General features: G+C 44.2%; 1 protein-coding gene across 1 annotated transcript in view; it reads left to right on the top strand.

The window, feature by feature from the left end:
- The window catches only part of LOC142312620 (alpha-2-macroglobulin-like), a 179,558-nt gene that overhangs the window by 90,526 nt on the left and 64,660 nt on the right, over positions 1 to 24,372 (top strand). Inside the window, exons 16-18 of the mRNA XM_075351615.1 lie at positions 2,851 to 2,997; positions 7,671 to 7,767; positions 16,979 to 17,132. Of these exons, the coding sequence (XP_075207730.1) occupies positions 2,851 to 2,997; positions 7,671 to 7,767; positions 16,979 to 17,132 (398 nt within the window). The remainder of the gene's footprint in view (positions 1 to 2,850; positions 2,998 to 7,670; positions 7,768 to 16,978; positions 17,133 to 24,372) is intronic.

Raw genomic sequence — 24,372 nt, 5'->3', positions numbered from 1 at the left:
GTCTTTACAAGGCTGGAATAGGCTACAGGTCAATAGGCAAGCAGCTTGGTGCGAAAACAACAACTGTTGGCGCAATTATTAAAAAATGGAAGAAACACAAGATGACTGCCAATCTTAGTCACTCTGGGGCTCCATGCAATATCTCACCTCAAGGGGTAAGAATGATTCTGAGAAAGGTCATCAATCAACCCAAAACTACATGGTAGGACCTGGTCAGTGATCTGAAGAGAGCTGGGACCACAGTCTCAAAGACTACCATAATACAAGCCTCGCAGTAAATGCATGATTTTTAACTAATAAAGGCGAAAGGTTTTGCTGTAATGCATTGAAAATAAAATCACTTTGATCTCCATCTGGATTATTTTTTCTGCACAGCAGCGTGGCATATTCCCTATTCACCACCAGCCTTGTACATCGTCTAGGGGTACTGCAGCAGCTGTTTGATGCTTAACAAGTAGTTGTGGCTCACATAGCCTCACCTGCCTTTGATAGTTATCTTTATTTCTCCCTTCAACACAGATAAGACCCTATTGTGCTCCTGTTTCTTTCCTGATTTTACCTATTTTCCCAAAAGATTACTGTTTGTAACCCAACTATTTATTAAAATCATGGAGGGCACGCAAGGTCCCCCTGCACATGCCAACTCATGTCTAGGCCCATTTGAAGTTCGCTAATGAATGATCCAGAGGAGGCGGAGGAGAAGGTCATATGATCAGATGAGATCAAAATAGAACTTTTTGGTATCAACTCCACTCGCCGTGTTTGGAGAAAGAAGTATGAGTAGAGCCACAAGAACACTATCCCAACCATGAAGCATGTGGGTGGAAACATCATATTTTGGGGGTGCTTTTCTGCAAAAGGGACAGGACGACTGCACTGTATTTAAGGGAGGATGAATGGGGTCATGTATCGCAAGATTTTGGCCAACAACCTCCTTCCCTCAGTAACAGCATTGAAGATGGGTCGTGGCTGAGTCAGAATGACAATGACCCAAAACACAGAGCCAGAGCAACTAAGAAGTGGCTCTATAAGAAGCATTTCAAGATCCTGAAGTAGTCTAGCCAGTCTCCAGACCTGAACGAAATAAAAAAATCTTTGGAGGGAGATGAAACTCAATGTTGCTTATCAACAAGACCAAAACCTGAAAGATCTGATGAAGATCTGTATGTTGGATTGGGCCAAAATCCCTGCTGCAGTGTGTGCAAACTTGGTCAAGTATTACAGGAAACGTCTGAACTCTGTAATTGCAAACAAAGGTTTCTGTACCAGATAATAAAGTTCCGCTTTTCTATTGTATCAAATACTTATTTCATGCAATAAAATGCAAATTAAGTATTTAAAAATTATACAATGTGATATTCTGGATTTTTTTGGGACTCTGTCCTAGTTGAAGTGTACCTAAAATAAAAATTAGAGACCTCTTGCAAAAGTTGGAAAATTAGTATCAAATACTTATTTTCCCCACTGTATCCTCAAACCATATAGTCATGCATCACAAAATAGCAGCATACATAAACAGATCGATTAAGGAATTAATAGAATCCTTCAGATCTGATGTGAAAAGATCATCAGTCTCCAGGTCTAAGGGGTACTTTGCACGCTGCGACATCGCAGGCCGATGCTCCGATGCCGAGCGCGATAGTCCCCGCCCCCGTCGCAGCAGCGATAACCTTGTGATAGCTGCCGTAGCGAACATTATCACTACGGCAGCTTCACATGGACTCACCTGTCCTGCGACCGTCGCTCTGGCCGGCGACCCGCCTCCTTGTTAAGGGGGTGGGTCGTGCGGCGTCACTGCGACGTCACACGGCAGGCGCCCAATAGGAGCGGAGGGGCGGAGATGAGCAGGATGTAAACATCCCGCCCACCTCCTTCCTTCCGCATATCCTACGGAAGCCGCAGTGACGCCGGTAGGAGATGTTCTTCGCTCCTGCGGCTTCACACACAGCGATGTGTGCTGCCACAGGAGCGAGGAACAACATCGGACTGTCGCGTCAGCGTAATTATGGATTACGCCGACGCTGCACTGATGATACGATTACGACGCTTTTGCGCTCGTTAATCGTATCATCGAGGCTTTACACACTACGATGTCGCATGCGATGCCGGAAGTGCGTCATTTTCAATTTGACCCCACCGACATCGCAACTGCGATGTCGTAGTGTGCAAAGCCCGCCTAAGACTGTTGGGCTAGAGAAGGAAGGAAAAATTGGAGCATGGTTTGACCACAGGATATCTCTGATTATAGCTAAAGGCTGCTACAGGGCGTGGTGACTCAGAAGGAAGAAGTCTATGTGACCATATGCATTGTGTACATGTGAAAAATATGTGTAGTCCTTTCCCTGTGGGTTAAAAATGAGCCAAATGTCCATCAGCCAGAGGGAGTAGAGGACCTGATTTAATTAACGGAGTTGTCTCAGTGGAAAAGAAACCCATTCAGAAGATGAATCCATTATAGGTTTTAAGGTAAAATTGAAGTCTCCCCCAATAATCAAAATACCTTGTGCAAAATCGGGAGGAAAGTTAGAAAAGAATGTCATGTAGAAAAACCTCGGAAAATGAAACCATTTTAAAAACCACATTGTTAAAGTATGCAAAATGAATGTCAGTTAACACTTCAGGTGCATCTCCCATAGTAATCAAATATATTTTTTCATTTCCGAAGGATTATGTAAAATATGAAAGATTGCATCTGAGATTTTATAGTAGGCTACGTCACTGTTATTGTGCATTATTTTGATAAATATCTGTTTAAATTAAAAGTGTAGAAAATAAACAGTTTAAGAAAATTTGCCCAATGTGACCATAGGATGTTGTTTATGTTCAAACTTGTAATATTTTCTTTACAAGGTTTTTGACCTCTTCCCCTCCATTGATTTTGGAGAATATGATTATCGTGTCCAGGAACATGAAGGTACATGTGAAGATGAAGATTATTATATAAGGTCTTCAGACTTCCACGAATATGAAAATGTGGATGTATACAGCTTGTTCAAGGTAAAAAAAAAATAAGGTCATATCAATGAAGAGATGGTCGAGGGACCACCACGGTGCAGAGTTTGATAATGGCACAAAATGAGGGTGACAGAAACAAGGGTGATTTATCCACAAGCAGGAATAAAGCGTATATGCGAACAAACAGGGGTATGCAAAAATGGCAACAGTAAAGGTTTTAACAACTGCAGTTCCTAGCTGAAGCGTACCACAGTCGTCGCCCCAACTATCACAAACACAGTAAACAACAACACAGGCAGGTAAAATATATGATTAACTATGCATACTACTGGGGCCACGTGGACACCCCACCCTGGCAGCTGAGGTCTATGCTACACTTTATTACTGTGCATACTGTCAAACACTCCCGGCACCGTAGACAGGGAGAGAAGTCCACTCCCAGGAGTTGTGATGCTTGTCAGGGCGAACTTGTCCTTGCAGGGCAGGAGGAACTGTTCTTCTCCACGAACCTGGGTTTGTTTTATTCTTTCGGTTGACATCTTTGTTCTTCTGATCGGATTCGCCAACTTTGGGGCGACTGAGTCTGGTAATCACTTCACGGCGACCAAGGGTTTTTTCATTGGCCGGCTCGGACTATCTCTTGCAGCCGCCACCGCACCTCTTCCTACACCGTCATACTCAGGCAAGGCACACAGACTACGTCCCTTTTCTCACACTGCCAGGCAACATGACTTCTGCAGTTCCTGCCTATAACTTCTCCTTCTCTATTTCTCTCTTTCCCACACTTTTTAGTCCAGGTTAGTCAAAACAGCTCTCAGTTCAGAGGAGACGCGCCGGCTACACCGGCCAGTCCATAATACACAGGAGACAGGGGAGCACTGCCTCTTAAAAGTGAAGTGCTTTCAACAGTTCGTAGGGGCGATACCACTACATTACAACAAAATTAGATAAAGTTTCTTTATACACATCTTAAAGGACAATGAAAAGAACTGAAATAATTGGGAGTGGCAAAAAATATTTCCTCTGTCCCAGGTTACTAGCAAATGTAGATTTGTCTCTACACCATAGGAGAAATGCAGGGACATTGAGACTAGTTGATTGCATTTATCCTTCTAGCTTAAGAGTGGTGCAAGCAGACTACAAAGCATAAGACCGGCTAGCTCCATGCTTTTCTTGCCTAGGTAACTGGCCAGAAAAAGATTTTTAAACTGTATAATTAAACGCTCTACCCCCCAGCAATTTTCCATTTCTCATTTTCGTTAGTTCCTCTCCATCTTCCAAGATAGATAACTTTTTTATTTTTCCCTCAATATAGCCATATGAGGGCTTTGTTTCAATAGGGCAAAAAAGTTCAATTCCACAATTGTTTTGTGGATTTTTATTTACCATGTTCACTATATGGTAACACTGACCTGGCGGTATGATTCCCAAGGTCTGTATGAGTTTGTAGATACAAAACATACACCCGTGGTCAAAATTGTTGGTACCCCTCGCTTAATGAAAGAGAATAACCCACAATGGTCACAGAAATAACTTGAATCTGACAAAAGTAATAATAAATAAAAAATCTATGAAAATGAACAAATAAAAGTCAGACATTGCTTTTCAACCATATTTCCACAGAATTAAAAAAAAATAAAGCTCATGAAATAGGTCTGTATAGAAATGATGGTACCCATGAAAATAATGTGACAAAAGGGACATGTTAAATCAAGGTGTGTCCACTAATTAGCATCACAGGTGTCTACAATCTTGTAATCAGTCAGTGGACCTGTATATAGGACTACAGATACTCACTGTGCTGTTTGGAGACATGGTATGTACCACACTCAACATGGACTAGAGGAAGTGAAGGAAAGAGATGTCTCAGGAGACTAGAAAGAAAATTATAGACAAGCATGTTAAAGGTAAAGGCTATAAGACCATCTCTAAGCAGCTTGATGTTCCTGTGACTACAGTTGTATATATTATTCAGAAATTTAAGATCCATGGGACTGTAGTCAACCTTCTTGGACGTGGTCACAAGAAGACAATTGATGACAAATCAAAGAGAATGATAATACAAATGGTAACAAAAAAGCCCAGAAAAACTACTGAGATTAAAGGTGAACTTCAAGCTCAAAGAACATGTATCAGATCACACCATCCATCGTTGTTTGAGCCAAAGTGGACTTCATGAGATAGATCAAGAAGGACACCATTGTTGAAAAAAAAAAAAACAGAAAAACCAGACTGAAATTTGCCAAACTATATGTTGACAAGCCACAAAGCTTTTGGGAGAATTCCCTATGGACATGTCGCGGGCGGAGGAGGGGACGCTGCGCTCACCCACTGCTCGGGTCCGGCTGCTGCTGCTGCTGCTCGGTGGTGGCTCGAGCGGTGGGCCGGATCCCGGGGACTCGAGCTGTGTTTCTCGCCCGTGAGTGAAAGGGGGGTTGGTGTGTGGTTTGGGGATATTATCCGTGATGCCACCCACGGTTGTGGTGAGGTTGTGACACCACCGCTGCTCTGGACGGGGATCCCGGGAGCAATGACAGGGAGCAGCTTGGATGTTGTTTCTCCCCTCCGTGGGTAGGGGGTTGGTTGTCCCAGGGCCTGGTGAGGGTTAGGGATGGCAGGCGGGTTACGGGGCCTGGTGAGGTGCAGGGTCGCGGGGGCAGCGCTGTGGTACTCACTCAGCCAGTAATTTACACGGAGTCTCTGGTCAAACAAACGGCTGGATGGACGGGTCCCACAGGCGGCTGCGGTTGTTCTCCTCCCGGTAGGTTGATGGTGACTGCCTTTCCCTGCACCTGTGTTGTGTATACAGTTCCAATGGCTTCCCACCGGTAACCCGCTCCCCAGCTTGGATGGATGCTGAGGGAGCCCCTTTTGCCCGCAGGCTCTGGCCCTGGGAACTGTAGCCTTGGCGGTGATTGTGTTTCCCTTATGGTGTGAGCTGTTCCCTTCAATCGGGTCTTGGCTGCTGGGAAACCGCGGAGGTTCCCTTCGCTAATGGATTTGACCGGTTTTACGGCGACTCCTAGCCTGGTCAGGGTCCGTAGGCCCTGCCGAATGGTGCTGGCTTCTCTTCACTCACCGGTCCGGTACCGGTGGGCCACCGCCCGTCCCCGGTCCTTACGGTTCACTCCAATCAGCCTCTCCTGCAGACGGTCACCACCGTCTGCCAACCTTGCTGTATGTGCCCGGGCCACGCACCCGGACACGGTCAGTCTCCTCTACTACCACTTCTCTCTCTAAAACTGATCTGACTGCCTTTTCCCGCCTCCAGGACTGTGAACTCCTCGGTGGGCGGGGCCAACCACCTGGCCCACCCCCTGGTGTGGACATTAGCCCCTGGAGGAAGGCAACAAGGATTTGTGTTTGACCTAGGTGTGCCTAGCCGGGGTGTGGGGTGTGTTGGTGTAGTACCTGTGACGACCTGGCTTGTCCAGGGTGCCACAGACAGATGAGACAAAAATGGAACTTATTGTCAAGGCACATCAGCTCTATGTTCACAGACTGAAAAATGAAGCATATCAAGAAAAGAACACTGTCCCTACTGTGAAACATGGAGGAGGCTCTGTTATGTTCTGGGGCTGCTTTGCTGCATCTGGCACAAGGGGTATTGAATCTGTGCAGGGTACAATAAAATCTCAAGACTATCAAGGGATTCTAGAGAGAAATGTGCTGCCCCGTGTCAGAAAGCTTGGTCTCAGTCACAGGTCATGGGTCTTGCAACAGGATAATGACCCAAAACACACAGCTAAAAACCACCCAAGAATGGCTAAGAGGAAAACACTGGACTATTCTGAAGTGGCCTTCTATGAGCCCTGACCTAAATCCTATTGAGCATTTTTGGAAAGAGCTGAAACATGCTGTTTGGAAAAGGCAACCTTCAAACACGAGACAACTGGAGCAGTTTGCTCTTGATGAGTGGCCAAATACCTGTCGAGAGGTGCAGAAGTCTCATTGACAGTTATAGGAATCGTTTGATTGCAGTGATTGCCTCAAAAGGTTATGCAACAAAATATTAAGTTAAGGAGGAGGGCGCCATCATTTCTGTCCAGGCCTATTTCATGAGTTTTATTTTTTTTTAAATTCTGTGGAAGCAGAAAAGCAGCAAAGTCTGACTTTCATGTGTTAATTTTCAAAGATTTTTTATTTATTTTTGTCAGCTATTGTCAGATTCAAGTTATTTCTGTGAACATTGTGGGTTTTTCTCTCATTAAACGAGGTGTACCAACAATTTTGACCACGTGTGTATGTAGTTTTGCTTCTATTTAAATGGTGGGAAAAAAACCCCTGAAATTTAAAAACAAAACAAAAAAAAACAAAGAATAGCCCTTGTGTCGCCATTTTCCGAGACCCATTCTCATTTTTCAGGATCTGGGGCTCAGTGATGGCTTAATTTTTGCGTCTTTAGCTGACGTTTTTAATGATACCATTTTTGGGTATATGTGATTTTTTTTTTTTCATATTCGGGTTCTGCTCTGTGAACAAGAGAGACCGTAGAGCATAATAAGTGAATTATATTGAGTTCTCCGCAAATAAAATTCCCGAGAAAAGCTGAAGGAACTTGCAAATTTGATTTTCACCTGATCCGTTCATCTCTAGTTCATACAGTATGAATCGCCTTCCCTTTAAACTTCTTGTGCATTTTGCTTTGTGTGCTATACAATTTAGATATCTGTGTATGCATCTACGGCCAATTCACATTGCTTTTGTATTTCTAGGCCATTCGCCTAAAGATAATAACAAGTGCAGATATTAAGAAGCCTGTGAAATGTCCTGATATAGCCCTTGAAACCGAGTTTATCGCTCTGGATTATGGTAAGTTATCAACCAGCAATTCTCATATGAGATAATTAAGCCACTTATGGATAGTAGGAAGATAGCAATTATATAAGAGGCTAAAATATAACTTTTAATCTATTCACATAAAAAACTTAGATTAAGACACAGGGGTAACCTATAGCTCTCTGGATTATAAAGGACAGCCAACAGGCCCAAATCCAGGGAGCCAATGATATATAACAAAATTAACAAAAAACCACAACATACATAACAAATAATTGAGTATGATAATTATTACTCCAAGGGGGACAGTGGTCCCATAAATGAGTACCTAAAAAATTATCAAAAATAACTCAACATAATAAACATATAGTGCACAGTGATCCTCAAAGAGGAAATCACTCAAATCAGGATTCTAGAATGAGTTAGAATCGATCTCACCCATTCCTCGCAGCTTGGGGTATACAGGGTTTTCTCCACACGGGTCCATACAGCATCCAGCTGGCCCTACAATAACCCTAGGAAATCTTAGTAACACCTAATACCCCAATAGCTCCTGCCCTTACAAGGGCAGACCACATCTAACCCTCTCTTAGTGCCCCTATAATGTTCCTGGCCCTCGTCCCGACGCTTTTCATCACTTTAGAATCATCAGGGGACTCAGGTAACACATTAGAGGTCAGAGGTCCTATACCCAAGCTCACATAGATGCACTAAGGAGCCGAGGCACACATAGCAGAGGGTATTTAAACATTGTAGAACCAATCATGGATTGCACTCAATTGAATAACTCACCAATGGCCAATTTCATCCCCAGGTGTTCATATTCAGTTATCGTTATTACTCTCCATAGATGTTATAATCCGCGCTATATACAAGCACATGGTAAATGGATGTAGCGTGCGTTCCAAACAAACTCCCATATCCGGTGTATACATCACATCCGGGATCATGCAGGATGTATGCCAGTAAGCCTGTCAGGCAGCGTTTCACATGCGCGCCTATCGGGAGCTCCAATCCATATAGCTCCTCCAAACGTGTCTAAAAGGAGGGCGTATGTACTGGCATGTGACGTAACTCCACCCCTCAAGCACTCTGTGCAAACTTCACGAGTGGAACGCATATATCTGCTTTCCACTCATCTAAGGAGATGCCGAGTGCAGGGGAGCGTCACATCCGGCCTCCACAAGCGGGAGCGTCAGTAGGCACACCACGTGTATCTAGACACATCCAATAGTGTGCTGCACCCGCTCAGGATTAGGACCGCCGCCTCCACCTTCTAGTTCCTTAGACATGTATTCAATCTGGACAGGCATTACTAATAGATGTTAAGTGCATCCCTTTTGCAGGCATATCATGGCACATCACATGCATCCCAGAAATACCATGCAGTGTACTGAGCACGCTCTAAGATAGGAACGCTCACCTCCCCATTCTGTGCCCAGCAAAACTATACTGGGCCTGGGGGGGGCGTTACCAATGAATGTTAAAGGGCAGCTCTTATATACCTAAGTCAGCAGGTACATCCTATAGACTTCAGGAGCGCCCTATGACATACTGCACAGGGTTATTGTTTGGAACTTATGAATCCACACTTTAGTAGAATGGAGAGGGTGCAGATTACAGAGGGTGTAAAACAACTCCAACACCTCTGATGGGAACAATAACATTGCGTCTTATAAGCATAAAAAGTCCTCCATATCGCACCATAAGATGTAAATTACATTATATAACTGAATTAGGGGATATACTGTTACATATCCCATAATAATAATAATAATAATAATAATAATAATAATAATAATAATAATAATTAATATGGTGTAAAAAGAAAATGCAAAAAATTATATAAAAGGTACAAACATGGCTGAAAGTGTTGGCATCCTTGAAATTATTCCAGAAAATGAAGTAATTCTTCCAGACATTAATTGCAATTACATGTTTTGTGAAATACCTGTTTTTTTCATTTGTGTGCACTGGAACAACACATGATAAAAAAAGCAAATTGGACATAATTTCAGACAAAAGCCCAAAAATGGGCCGGACTTAATTGTTAATTGTTGACACCTTTAGTGAGGTGGAGGTCAATTAATAGAGAATTACAGTAATCAAGGCGGGAGTGGATCAGGGCCACAGTGAGGGGTTTTGTTTCCATTAGGAGGAAAGGGTTGACTCTAGAGATGTTCTTCAGGTGCTGGTGACAAGAGTGGGTGAGATATTGTATATACAGTAGAAGGTGAAGGAAAGGGAGCCTGCGGAATAGGCGCTATTGTGGTGCCACACATAGAGAGGGAGATGTCAGGTTTAGGGAGGTAAGTGGACGGTGGTAGTAGAAAAAGTTCAGTTTTGGAGGTTGAGTATCAGATAGAGGGCAGACATGATGTTGAAAACTGTGGACAGACAATCACTGGTGTTCTGTAGTACAGTGGGCGTGAGGTCAGGGGATAAGGTGTATAATTTTGTATCATTTGCATAAAGATGGTACTGGAAGCCAAATTTGCTGATGGTCTGTCCAATTGGGGTAGTGTAGAGAGAGAAGAGAAGAGGGCCAAGGACTGAGCCTTGAGTGACCCCAACAGTGAGACGAAGAGAAAAAGATGTGGAGCCAGCAAATGATACACTGAAAGAGCGACCAGAAAGATAGGAAGAGAACCAGGAGGAAGCAGAAATGATGTAAGGAATGCTGAGGGGGACCACCCAAAGTTCATTCAGTGAGAGAGCTGTCTGCAGTCTGTGATTACGTTATTAGGTGTTTACTTTAATGGTGAATTGACATTGCACATGATAGTTGATGGAAGTCACATAATTGGGAGGGATTCTATTTACGCAACCGTATATGAGATACATATGGGAGGTCACATGATAGAAAAACAATGTATTAATTCCCACCCAGTGCACCCTAGATAAATACATATATAAGATCAATGATCACTAAAAAGAGGATATAAATCATGTACCTCAAAACTCTAGAAAAAAGTGTAGTAATAAGGAAAAAACACTATAATTATGTTATACGACTAGTGATGAGCAGACGCACAGATAACCGGGACAGGCTGATCCCAGTGATCCGGTCTCTAAAAGTTTATGTGGACTTGAATCTGGCAATTAAAAATGGTGGTAGAAGGAATAGGGTGATGGGAGCAAGCGCACTGTACTTACCGAGGCTCCGGCATGGGTGTACGCTGCTCACAGGCCTTGCATTCACTTCCTAGGCCACTAATTACTGCTCATCCATATGCACTGTATCAGTTGACTGCAACCAATCGCCAGTGGGCGGGAAAAGCAGTTTAACTATGTGCAGGTCAGTATCGTGGTATTAAATAAATAAAATAATTGACGTAGGATCCCCCCATATTATGATACCCAGCACAAATAAAGCCCATGGCTACAGGCTGCAGCCCCCAGCCATGCGACTATATTGGCTGTGTATTAAAATAAGAGAAAATAATTTTTAAAAATGACATGCGTTCCCCCTTAATTTTGATACTCAGACAAGATAAAGCCTGACAGCTGGGAGGTTGGTATTCTCAAGCTGAGGAGGTCCAGCCCAAAAATATCAGCCTCTAGCCACCCAAAATTATCGTATCCATTAGATGCGATAAGGCTGGCCCATTACCTGGCTCTTCTCGATTGCCCTGCTACGGTGGTATTTGGGGTAATATAAGAGTTTAAGGTTAATAACAGCCCACAGCTGTCACTAAGCTCTAGATTAGTAATGGGAGGTGTCTATGAGACCCCCCATTACTAATCTGTACGTGCAAGTAAATAACACAAACACTCAAAAAATACTTTATTTGGAATAAAAGACAAAAAAAACACCCTCTTTCACCACTTTATTAACCCCAAAACACCCCTGTAGCTTTTCTACATCTGAACCTCACAACACGCGATCATGGAACATGACTGCTGTGAGCTCCAGAGAATAAATGAGCCACAGCGATCAGCAGTGACATCACTCAGGTTAGTTCCGGTCACAGCTGAAGTCCATCACCTGTGACCGCAAGTAACCTGACCTCAGAGGACCTCTGATGACCTCATTAAACTCTAAATTCACCTGCTGAAATGTTTACACCATATTCCTGCACCCATTCTATACGTCCTGGCAAAAAAAATCGCATCACTAGTGCATCATACCTCATGCAGTGTTGATACGTTTTTTTTGCCAGGAGATATAGATTGGGTGCATGAATATAGTGAAAAAATGTAATCACCAAATTTACATCTCTTGGCCCAAAAATGCAAAATAACCACATTTTTTCTGCCAAAGAAAGAGGGCGATTTTTTTTGTCATATTTCCAAATAAAGGTTTATTTTTGGTGTTTGCCGGGGGTTGGCACTGTTAGAGTTAAAGGGCTGGCCGGGTGCGGAACATGGCCCTGCACGTTAACTGTGGCAGTGTGGGGCTGCCCCGCACTCCCCTTCCCCCGGCCAGCACTGTCAGTGTTAAAGGGCTGGGAGGCTGCGGGCCCAGCCCCGCAATTTAACAATGACGGTGACAGTCAGGCATCCCCGCGCTCCCTAACCCCCGGCTACCACTGTAACTGGTAAAGGGCTGGTGGGGTGCAAGGTACAGCCCCGCACTTTAATCCACAGTGCTTGAGGTCATCAGAGGTCATACCGTGGTAACTCGGGTATGACCTCCGGTGAACTGAGTGATGTCACTGCTGCCAACCGGGCCCCCCTTGTCAGAGTTGCTTGGAGAGATCGAACATGGTTTTTGGTTTCTCCAGTCTCGAATGTAGCAGAGCCAGGACTATAGTGGGATGTCATGTGGATTACAGCAGAACTTCAAGGGACTTTTTGTGGTTAATAAAGAAGGGAAAGAGGGTGCTGTATTTTATATCAAATAAAGGATTTTTCTCTGTGTTTGTATTTATTTCTTTTTGTTTATAAGATGTGATGAGGGGTCTCATAGAGCCCTACCCATCACTTATTCTCGGCTTGATCACAGTTATGCACTGTTATTAACCCATTATTACCCCAATTGCCACCGCACTAGGGCAATCAGAAAGAGCCAGGTAAAGCGCCAGGATTGACGAATCTAATAGATGTGACAATTCCGGGGCGGCTGCAGGCTGTTATTCTTAGCCTGGGGGTCCTAATAACCATGAGACTCCCCAGGCTGAGAATACCAACCCCCAGCTGTTGGGCTTTATCATGGCTGGGTATCAAAATTGGGGGGACCACATGCTGGGTTTTAAAATTATTAATTTAAATAATTAAAAAAAAAGAAGCGACATGCAGTTCCTCTTATTTTAATACACAGCCAAAATAAGCCCATGGCTGGGGGTATCATATATGGGGGGCCCTATCCCAATTGTTTTATTTATTTATTTTTACACCGCCATAATGACACGCAGACTTGCAAATGTCCATCTCCTGGCAGAAAACCGTTGGCAAAACCCTGCGGAAAAAAACACGGCAAAAACAGCGTTAAAAATCGCGTTTTTTTGCCAGGTGTAGATTGGATGCAGGAATATGGTGTAAAAATCTCATCACCAAATTTGCATCTCTTGGGCCAAAAATGGAAAAAAGTTTTTTTTCTGTCAGGAGGTGAAAATTTGGTGCTAAAATCTGGTCCAGTTAATAAAGTGGTGAAAGAGGGTGTTTTTTTTGTATTTTATTCCAATTAAAGGATTTTTACAGTGTTTGTGTTTATTTACTTTCACTTACAGATTAGTGATGGGGTGTCTCATAGACACAATTACTAATCTATGGCTTAGTAGCATCTGTGGGCTGTTATTGACCCCTCATTACCCCAATTGCCACCTCATCAGGGTAATGGGGAAGAGTAAAGCACCGAGCTTGTTGTGAGTCGCCCAGGGAAGGGGGTACTCTGTCCCGGGCGGTTACAAAAGGGGAATGTCACTTCTGGTGGCCGTTGCCCGGTCCCGTGCCCTGGGGCTGCTTAATAAAAAGGTGTAGTTACAGGGGAGGCATAGTTAGTGTTCATGTGACGCCACCTACGGGTTGCGGTTAAAGATAGGGAACCGCCGCTGCTTAATGTGGGTACTCCCAAGGATTGTGGTAACTGCAGCAAGGTGTTGGGCCCTCCGCAGGTAGGGTTGTGCCTGGGAGATGTATGGGTGTTCAATGATGGAGACCACACAGAGCTGAATGAACAGTCTCTACTCACTCCGACCTCTGAACCACTGGTTCAGGTCCCAGGAGTATCAGTGCTTATGTAGTGACTCAGGTTGCTCTGTCCCTGGCGGCACTCATTGTAGATTGGGTCCCTTGGCTTGAAGCATTCGGGGCCCCGACTGTCCCTTTTTGGGTTATATATATATACCCACAAGAGGACAAAGAGTATATGTGCAAAAAATAGAAAGTTTTATTAAATATGAAAAAAACACAATAGATAATGGACGATTAAAAACATGATAAGACATCACCAAAATGAATCATCTGGGGGAATATAGAGATTGTTACACGAACAGAATTGTTACACAAACAGGGATGGTCTCAGGAAAAGCACAAAAGATACTCAGGATAAACATAAATCCTATAAGTAAATGGATCACAGTGTAGTTAAAATCTCAATCAGGTGAATCCTGAGACCCCCGGTCAGTGTTGAAGTGTCACAAACTGAGGGTGAGATTTTAACTACACTGTGATCTATTTACTTATAGGATTTATGTTTATACTCTTTGTCCTCTTGTGTATACATGTATCTCTGAGTAGTGCAGTCTGGGGTGTAGGTCCCTTGTGACCACCTCTCAGTATTATTGCCTCTGGTTCTAAATGTTGAGGTTTCTGTATTTGAACCCTTTTTGGGTTAGCAGTCTCCTTCTCCTTCTCCATACAGCGGGCAGTGCAGACCCCGTGTTGAGGTAAGTGTCCAAACCCTGATCCTCGTATACTGCTGTTGCTCCCGAATTATTGGGTTTGGTGAAGTCCTTAACACTAGAACTGCTGGACTCGTAGTCACAGAGGAGAAATACATAGTGCGAAGTAGTCAAAATGACTACCTCAGTAGTTCTAGTGTTAAAGGTACTCCGCCATGCAGGCATTTATCAGATTGTGTGAAACTGCATCTGATCTAGGGCCCTGTGCCCCGTGCGTGCTCCGGTCCCAGCGGTAGTTGCCGTACCCGCCCTGGCGACCTCTCTCCTGTGCCCCCTGGGTCATCGTTGCACAGACCCAGCTTGGACCCGTCCGCACACCTCACTCTGTGCACTTGAACTCCCCAACTCCTACTGTCTGACCCCTCCCACTGAGCTGGCTAATCAGGGGACTCATTCCTATCTCCAGGCGACCATCCCCCTTAAAGATTAACTCTGTGTGCCCAGTGTGGAGTGGAGAACTAGGATTTTGTTCTTGTTTTGATGGCATCGGCACTAATACTCCAGGTACCAGGGGGTAGGTCCTGCATCCCCTAGAGGATTCAGTTTCTTGTAGTGCCCTGAGTGGCTCAGGGGCGCTACAGTTGCATCTCATAGATGCGACAATCTTGGGCAGCTGAAAGTTGATATTTTTAGGCTGGGGCCTAATAACCATAGGCCTCCTCAGTCTGAGAATACCAGCCCCAACTGTCGAGATTTATCATGGCTGGGTATCAAAATTGGGGGGACCGCACTTTGCTTTAATTATTTATTTAAATAGTTAAAAAAAAAAGCTGCATGCGGTTCCTCTTATTTTGATACACAGCCAAGCCAAGCGTATAGCTGGGCGCTGCAGCCTGTAGTCGTAGGCTTTATCTGTGCTGGGTATCATAATATAGGGGGACCCTACGCCAGTTGTTTTATTTTATTTTTTTTTACTGCACTATCTAGACGCAGTGCCTGTGAGTGGAATTATCACACACACTGTCACGTAGGCTGGGGGCGCGTCTGTCTGCAACCGAACACAGTTGCTGGTGGGCGGGGAAAGCAGTGCATATGCAATTATCAGCCTGGAAGTGCGATCTGGAAACAGGTTTCTGCAATGACACGGAGCTTTGGTGAGTACACTGCGTGTGCTCCTATTCCCCTATCCCTTCCACTACCATTTTAATCGTCAGATTCTGATGCCCATAGACTTATATGGGAACTGGATTCCGGACTGGAACTGGATTTTAAATTTTTTTTAACAGGGATCTACTTAACGGAGTAAAAATAAAAAAACCTAAAAATGGAGGAATTGCAGTTTATCATTTCACCACAATTGGATTTTTTTTTTACATTTTGCATTAGGGCTCATTCAGACATACAAATTTTGCATACAAGTGCTGTTTTCCATTGATAACATTTATACCTAAAATAGTGAATGGGGTCATATGTTCGTAAATTTTATTTCACCAAGTGGCCATCCAAAATCACGAAGATATGTTTGATATTGATCTGAGTGTCAGATCAAAATCGGCAATGCAGGTGTATGGGTCCATGAAAAAATCTGCTGACACTTGGGTACCCGGAGATAGAAGAAGGAATTAAACTCTGACCAAAATCCTGGATTAGTTTTTCTTAAAAGTGAAAAAACCTCATGTAAATGAGCCATCAAACAGCAATCACAAATTAGATGTTTTATTCACCTTATGGCTCATATTCTGTTTCCCTGAAAATAAGACCTACCCCAAAAATAAGCAATAGTAGGATTTTTGGAGCTTTATTAGTGTGCATAAAATATAAGCACTACTCCAAAAATAAGCCCTAGTTGTGGTTCAGTAAGGAAGTGTCCAAGACGCAGCAGGACTCCTCATCAAAGAAAACAAACACCCCCAAAAGAAAACAGACAGCCCCCACCCCCCAAAAAAAATTGCACCTGTAAGACCTCAAATAATTACAGTTGGATAGTGCCAATGTTGGATGGGCTCTCACACAGAGATCTGCGTCACTGTGAGGTCACTCGCTGTTCCATCTGCATTGCACTGCAGCTCTCACAAACAGATCAGGTACAAGTATCATTTTGCGCGAGTGATACTGCTTCCAGGCACCAGGGGGAGCCAACTACTGTAGAACAAAGGGGGACATGACAGCGACACAGATCTGTATGTGAGAGCCCATTCACTTGCTAACTCTAACTGTTTTGGATCTGATAAGTGCGATTCTTTTAAGGGGTGTCTGCTTTCTTTTGAGGGTAAACTTGGCAGTACATAGAGAATAATACATTTAAGCAGGCAATTTAATTTTTTATTCGTGGAAAAACATGGATAGAACTTGAACGCGAAAAACTGACTTCTCACATGAGCCCTCAGACGTAATATAAGATGTGTTTTTGTGTATATTTCTTTTTATTTATTTTTTATTTTTGTGTATATTTACTGTAGACACTGTTGACGAAATATCAGCAGCATCTATTTTACCTAAAAGTAACATTCATATTGAACAAAAGATGTTACCAATATCACCAAAGCCAAAACAGCCAGAAATAGTTAGAACATATTTCCCTGAAACCTGGATTTGGGAGCTTGTTGTACTTGGGTAAGTTGTACACTGAAGACTTTATAGAAATGTGATTTCAGTGACATATGAGAGGATATTGATATAAAGTCTAGCTTAGAAAAACTACACATTTACGACAAATTTTATTTAACATAATCAGTGATCACCTTTCATCTCTATACATTTGATATACCAATCAAAAAGTACTTCTTATTAAAACATTCTCATCCTGTTCTGCTAACCATGTCTACATGGCATCAATTACGAGTTAATAAGGAGAATATGACGGACGATCAACAATTTCATTGCTGATTTCATTGAGTTTTGCAGGATAATATGGAATCAGCAAGACACCGTTTGAAAATTTTCAACAATTTTGGCTCGAAGTTTGGTTAAAAGAGATATGTAATATTTTCCCTTGATTCACTTTCCATTCTGCAAATAATTTGTGAAAATTATACCATCTGAAGTGAATTTTGTCAAATGCAGATTTTTGGAAAATTCGAGTAAAATTCAATTACATTCGAGTTTATTCACTCATCTCTGCTTTTAATCTTTTCAAGGTCCAGAAACCCTGGAGTAGTTAGAAAAAGTGACATGCTTTCTATATTAAATACTAGCTATAGTACCCAGCATTGCCCGGGATAATAAGTGTCTTTCTGTCTCTCTCCCACTCTCTCCCTGTCTGTCTCCCTCTCTGTCTGTCTTCATTTCTATCTACCTCTCTGTCTGTCTCTTTCACTGTCTCTTTCTCTGTATGTTTGTCTCTCTGTGTCTGTCTCTCTCTGTCTGTCTCTGTCTCTCTCCCTCTGTTTCTGCCTGTCTGTCTTTCTCTCTGTCTCTCTGTGTCTCTCTGTCTGTCTCTCTATCTGTCTCTCTACCAAAATCATATTACCTTCCACATAAACTTCTTAAACTAAGAATATCCTATGTTCCTTTAGCAACCAATCACAGCTCCTATTAATGACCTGTAGCTGCCAGCTCCATTCACTTTAATGTAAGCAGTTTTTTTTGGCAAATAACTGTAAAGTGTTAAATATTCCCCTTTAAAATATAGACTATAACGTTCCCGGAGTCAAATGGGGTGGCTGTGCAAACACACACACACACACACACACACACACACACACACACACATACAGTACAGAGCAAAGTAAAGAGTTTTCTTTATTTTCATGACTCTGAAAATTGTCGATTCACATTGAAGGCATCAAAACTATGAATTAACACATGTGGAATGAAATACTTAACAAAACAGTGTGAAACAATTGAAAATATGTCTTATATTCTAGGTCCTTTAAAGTAGCCACCTTTTGCTTTGATTACTGCTTTGCACACTCTTGGCATTCTCTTGATGAGCTTCAAGAGGTAGTCACCGGAAATGGTGTTCACTTCACAGGTGTGCCCTGTTAGGTTTAATAAGTGGAAATTCTTGCATTATAAATGGGGTTGGGACCATCAGTTGTGTTGTGCAGAAGTCTGGTAGATACACAGCTGATAGTCCTACTGAATAGACTGTTAGCTGCTTTTTTCTTGCCATAATACAAATTCTAAGTAAAGAAAAATGAGCGGCCATCATTACTTTAAGAAATGAAGGTCAGTCAGTCCAAAAAATTGGGAAAACTTTGAAAGTGTCCCCAAGTGCAGTGGCAAAAACCATCAAATGCTACAAAGAAACTGGCTCACATGAGGACCACCCAAGGAAAGGAAAACCAAGAGTCACCTCTGCTGTGGAGGATAAGTTTATGCGAGTCACCAGCCGCAGAAATCGCAGGTTAACTGCAGCTCAGATTAGAGACCAGGTCACTGCCACACAGAGTTCTAGCAGTAGACACATCTCTAGAACAACTGTTAAGAGGAAACTGTGCAGCAGGCCTTCATGGTAAAATAGCTGCTAGGAAACCACTGCTAAGGACAGGCAACAAGCAGAAGAGACTTGTTTGGGATAAAGAACACAAGGAATGGACATTAGACCAGTGGAAATCTGTGCTTTGGTCTGAGGAGTCCAAATTTGAGATCTTTGGATCCAACCACCGTGTCTTTGTGCGACGCAGAAAAGGTGAACGGATGGACTCTACATGCCTGGTTCCCACTGTGAAGCATGGAGGAGGAGGTGTGATGGTGTGGGCAGGGCCGGCGTCAGCACCCGGCATACCCGGGCAAATGCCGGGGCCCTGGAGAGCCGGGGGGGCCCACTCGGCCTCGTCAGCTCTGGTGCACCTTGGCCGGGGCCCACTCTCCTTAGTTCTGCGGTCCCCGGGCCGAGTTCCGGGGACCGCAGTCCTCGGCAGGAATCTGCGGCGCCGTCTCTTTAAGGCGCGCAGACTTCCTGGTTTGAACTTCATCTGTGGGCGGAGCTACAGACCGGCATCCTGCTCAGTCCCACAGATGAGAGTTGCAGTGCCAGCCAGCGACCCCCAGCACAGCGTGTCCCTCCGGCGCTGTGTGGGCCCCCTCTCCACCGTGACCTGAGCGGTATGTGCCCTCCCCAACCCCGATTTATGCCCCCCCCCGGAGCCGCGCGTGTCTGTCTCTGTCTGTATGTAGCAGAGCTAGGTGTGTATGTATATAGCAGAGCTATGTGTGTATGTATATAGCAGAGCTAGGTGTGTATGTATATAGCAGAGCTAGGTGTGTATGTATATAGCAGAGCTAGGTGTGTATGTATATAGCAGAGCTAGGTGTGTATGTATATAGCAGAGCTAGGTGTGTATGTATATAGCAGAGCTAGGTGTGTATGTATATAGCAGAGCTATGTGTGTATGTATATAGCAGAGCTATGTGTGTATGTATATAGCAGAGCTATGTGTGTATGTATATAGCAGAGCTATGTGTGTATGTATGTAGCAGAGCTATGTGTGTATGTATATAGCAGAGCTATGTGTGTATGTATATAGCAGAGCTATGTGTATGTATATAGCAGAGCTATGTGTGCATGTATATAGCAGAGCTATGTGTGCATGTATATAGCAGAGCTATGTGTGCATGTATATAGCAGAGCTATGTGTGTATGTATATAGCAGAGCTATGTGTGCATGTATATAGCAGAGCTATGTGTGTATGTATATAGCAGAGCTATGTGTGTATGTAGCAGAGCTATGTGTGTATGTAGCAGAGCTATGTGTGTATGTATGTGGCAGAGCTATGTGTGTATGTAGCAGAGCTATGTGTGTATGTATATAGCAGAGCTATGTATGTAGCAGAGCTATGTGTGTATGTATATAGCAGAGCTATGTGTGTATGTATATAGCAGAGCTATGTATGTAGCAGAGCTATGTGTGCATGTATATAGCAGAGCTATGTGTGTATGTATGTGGCAGAGCTATGTGTGTATGTATGTAGCAGCGCTGTGTCTGTATGTATGTATCCAGCAGAGCTGTGTGTGTTTGTCTGTATGCATGTATGATGTGTATCTATGTATGTCAGTGTATATGACTGTATAGATGTGTCAGTTCTATATGTATTTTTGTGAGTTTGTCGTTAAATATGTATATGTATGTGTACGTATGTGTGTCTGCGTGTGGATGGGGCCCACTGGGACTCTTCCGCCCGGGGCCCACAAAAACCTGGAGCCGGCCCTGGGTGTGGGGATGCTTTGCTGGTGACACTGTTGGGGATTTATTCAAAATAGAAGGCATACTGAACCAGCATGGCTACTACAGCATCTTGCAGCAGCGTGCTATTCCATCCGGATTGCGTCTAGTTGGGCCATCATTTATTTTTCAACAGGACAATGACCCCAAACACACCTCCTGGCTGTGTAAGGGCTATTTGACTAAGAAGGAGAGTGATGGGGTGCTGCGCCAGATGATCTGGCCTCCAAAGTCACCAGACCTGAACCCAATTGAGATGATTTGGGGTGACCTGGACCGCAGAGTGAAGGCAAAAGGGCCAACAAGTGCTAAGAATCTCTGGGAACTCCTTCAAGACTGTTGGAAGACCATTTCTGGTGACTACCTCTTGAAGCTCATCAAGAGAATGCCAAGAGTGTGCAAAGCAGTAATCAAAGCAAAAGGTGGCCACTTTGAAGACCCTAGAATATAAGACATATTTTCAGCTGTATCACACTTTTTTGTTAAGTATTTCTTCCACATGAGTTAATTCAAAGTTTTGATGCCTTCAATGTGAATCTACAATTTTGAGTCATGAAAATAAAGAAAACTCTGTGAATGAGAAGGTGTGTCCAAACATTTGGTCTGTACTATATATACAAACATAAACACACACACATACACACACACATATACTATATATATATATATATATATATATATATATATATATATATATATATATATACACACACTCAGCTCTATATATCAGATGAAAGAATGACGGCAACACACCTAGTGAAGCCACTTCAGCTACAGCCAGGTTCCACTGCCAGCCCTTAGTGTACCACATCTATTGTAGGTCGGTTACCACCAATCCCCTCACCTTGAGCGCTGGTTCTGTCACTTTGCAGTATATATGAACTGCTGCTCGATTTATGGGAGTAAAATAGGATAGCGCACACAGCTAGTTCTGTTAGTATTGTGAATTTTGGAAGCAATATTAATGTGTGTATACTGGAGATTCCCATTCTCGTGATTCCTGAGGATACCAGTAGTAAGTAGGATCCGCAGAGATCAAATTTTGTACCTGTTATAACACAATTCCAATCTTGGTAAAACCACTTTAATATTTAGTTTAGATCAGACATGTTTCCAGGAGACTCATGAATGTGTATAAGTCTGAGGTCACACCAGCGTATATTCTCTCACCCAAGAGAATTAGGTTGATTATGCAAATCACCCTCTGATCATAGCGTGATCCGATTTTTTCGGATGAGAAGAAGATGGAGAAAATATCTGTATCTTCTTCATTATAATAATCTTTATTTCTATAGCGCAAACATATTCCGCAGCGTTTTACAGTTCAGAGGTTCATATACAAACAAACATAAGTAACAGTTATAGAAGATTCAATCATTAAAGCAAAAATAAAGATGACCCTGCTCGCAAGAGCTTACAATCTACAATGGGGTGAGGTGGGGGTAACACAAGTTTCAAGTGCTTATTTAAAACAACGGTCTAGCCATCTCAAAAAATGGGGGCACAAGTAAAGGCTGCATGATCCAGTCACCAGCCAATCTTTGTGATGTTTTTGGGTACAGTGGCGTTTGAGGGAGAATTAATGTTCTGATATATAGTGGAACTGAATGTTCTGATATATATGAACTGACTTTGATTAGGGAGGATGATAGGCCACCCTAAAAAGATGTGTTTTTAAGGAGCGTCTGAAGTTGTGCAAGTTGCAGATCATCCTAGTTTCCTGGGGTAGAGCATTCCAGAGGATTGGTGCAGCTCGGGAGAAGTCTTGGAGGCGGGAGTGTGAGGTTTAGATTAGCATGGATGTTAGTCAAAAGTCATTCTTCATTCTGTTTGTCAATGAAAATTGGACTGCACTCAGATGTCATCTAAGCATGGTCCTTAGTTTTCAATGGACTCACTAACCTGAATGCCGAGTGTGATATGGTAATCCAATCCAACTGGGACATGCTGCAATTTTTTCCTCCATTGTTCTCAGAAAAAAATCATACTTATGTGTCGCGGGCGGAGGAGGGGACGCCATGCTCTCCCACTGCTCGGGTCCGGCTGCCGCTGCGGCTGCTGCGGCCTGGTGCTGCTGCTCGGTAGCTCGAGCGATGGGCCGGATCCCGAGGACTCGAGCGGTGCTCCTCGCCCGTGAGTGAAATGGGATTGGGTTTTGGGATAGTTTATTGTCCGTGAGGCCACCCACGGTTGTGGTGATTAAGTGGACACCACCGCTGCTCTGTATGGGGAGCCGGGAGTGATGGTATGGAGCAGACAGTTGTTGATTTGCCCCTCCGTGGGTAGGGGGTTTGGTGGTCCCGGGGCCCAGTGATGGGGTTGGTATAGTGGACAGGCGGGTATGGGGCCTGTGGAGGTGCAGGGGCGCAGGGGCAGCGCTGTGCCGCACGGCACGGAGGTACTCACTCAGCCAGTAAACACGACACAGTTCTCAGTAAACAAACGGCTGGTTGTACGGGTCCCTCGGACGGTTACGGTGCTGATGTTCCCTGCAGTTAGCGGTGACGGTCTCTTCCCTGCACCTATGTAAAGTCTTTTTGGTAGCGATGGGTTCCCACCGGTTACCCGCTCCCCGACCTGGACATGAGCCGGAGGAGCCCCTCTCTTGCCCGCAGGCGCTGGCCCTGGGAAACTGGTGCCTTGGCGGTGACGGTGTCTCCCCTTAACGGTCGGACTGTTGCCTTCAATCGGGACTTGGTTGTTAGGAGACAGAGGTCCCCTTCACTGACGGATTTGGCAAATTATGGCGACTCCTAGCCTTGCCGAGATCCGAAAGGCCCCTGCCCTGGTGCTGACTGTTCTTCGTATACTGCTCCAGTACCGCCGGGTCACCACCCGTCCGCGGTCCTTCCAGCAACCTCCAAGCAGTCCCCCTGCAGACTATCATCGCCGTCTGCTGACATTGCTGTCTCAGTCCGGGGCACACACCCGGACCAACTTCAGGCTTTCTTAACTGTTCCTTTTCTGTCACCACTCTTACTGTCCTCCTTTACCACTTCCTTCTACTTCACTCCCTCAAACTGATCTGCTTCTCAAACCCTAGTCTGACTTCAACTTCAACTCTCTCTGATCTGCCTGGTTTTCCCGCCTCCAGGGCTGTGAACTCGGTGGGCGGAGCCAACCGCCTGGCCCACCCCCTGGTGTGGACATCAGCCCCTGGAGGAAGGCAACAAGGATTTTAGGTTAGCCTAGATGTACCTGCCGGGAATGTGGGGTGCATGTGATGTGGTGACCTGTGACCCCTGGCTTGCCCAGGGCGTCACATTCCTCCTTAGCAAAACGCAGACCGTCCTCGGGCTGCCCGTCCAACACCGGTTTTATTTTCCTTTTGTTTTTTTTCTGCAACGATAAGAAAAACGGTAACATATATACAAGTAGAAAAACATCATCCCACATCGGGAGGTTCATGTCTTAAACGTTACGGTTTTAAACGGTTAACGGTTACGGTCTCCGCTCTCTCACACCCAAGTAACCTGGCCCTGATGCTGCCCCTAAAACCCAGGCAGCACCCCTTGACCCCAGTCCAGCACAAGTTACCCGAGCGGGATCTGTCCTTCCCCTCCAGAGGGTAGCCACCGGTTCCTGTGGTGGCTGGGCCCCAGCCTGCTCTGCTGTGGGCCCTCCCTCCAACCTGCCTCTCCGGAGGCGGTAAATGCAGAAACGGTAACGGTAACACAACTTATTTA

The sequence above is a fragment of the Anomaloglossus baeobatrachus genome, chromosome 5 (assembly GCF_048569485.1).
Source record: "Anomaloglossus baeobatrachus isolate aAnoBae1 chromosome 5, aAnoBae1.hap1, whole genome shotgun sequence".
Lineage (NCBI taxonomy): Eukaryota > Metazoa > Chordata > Amphibia > Anura > Aromobatidae > Anomaloglossus > Anomaloglossus baeobatrachus.
This window is presented reverse-complemented; position numbering and strand designations above follow the sequence as displayed.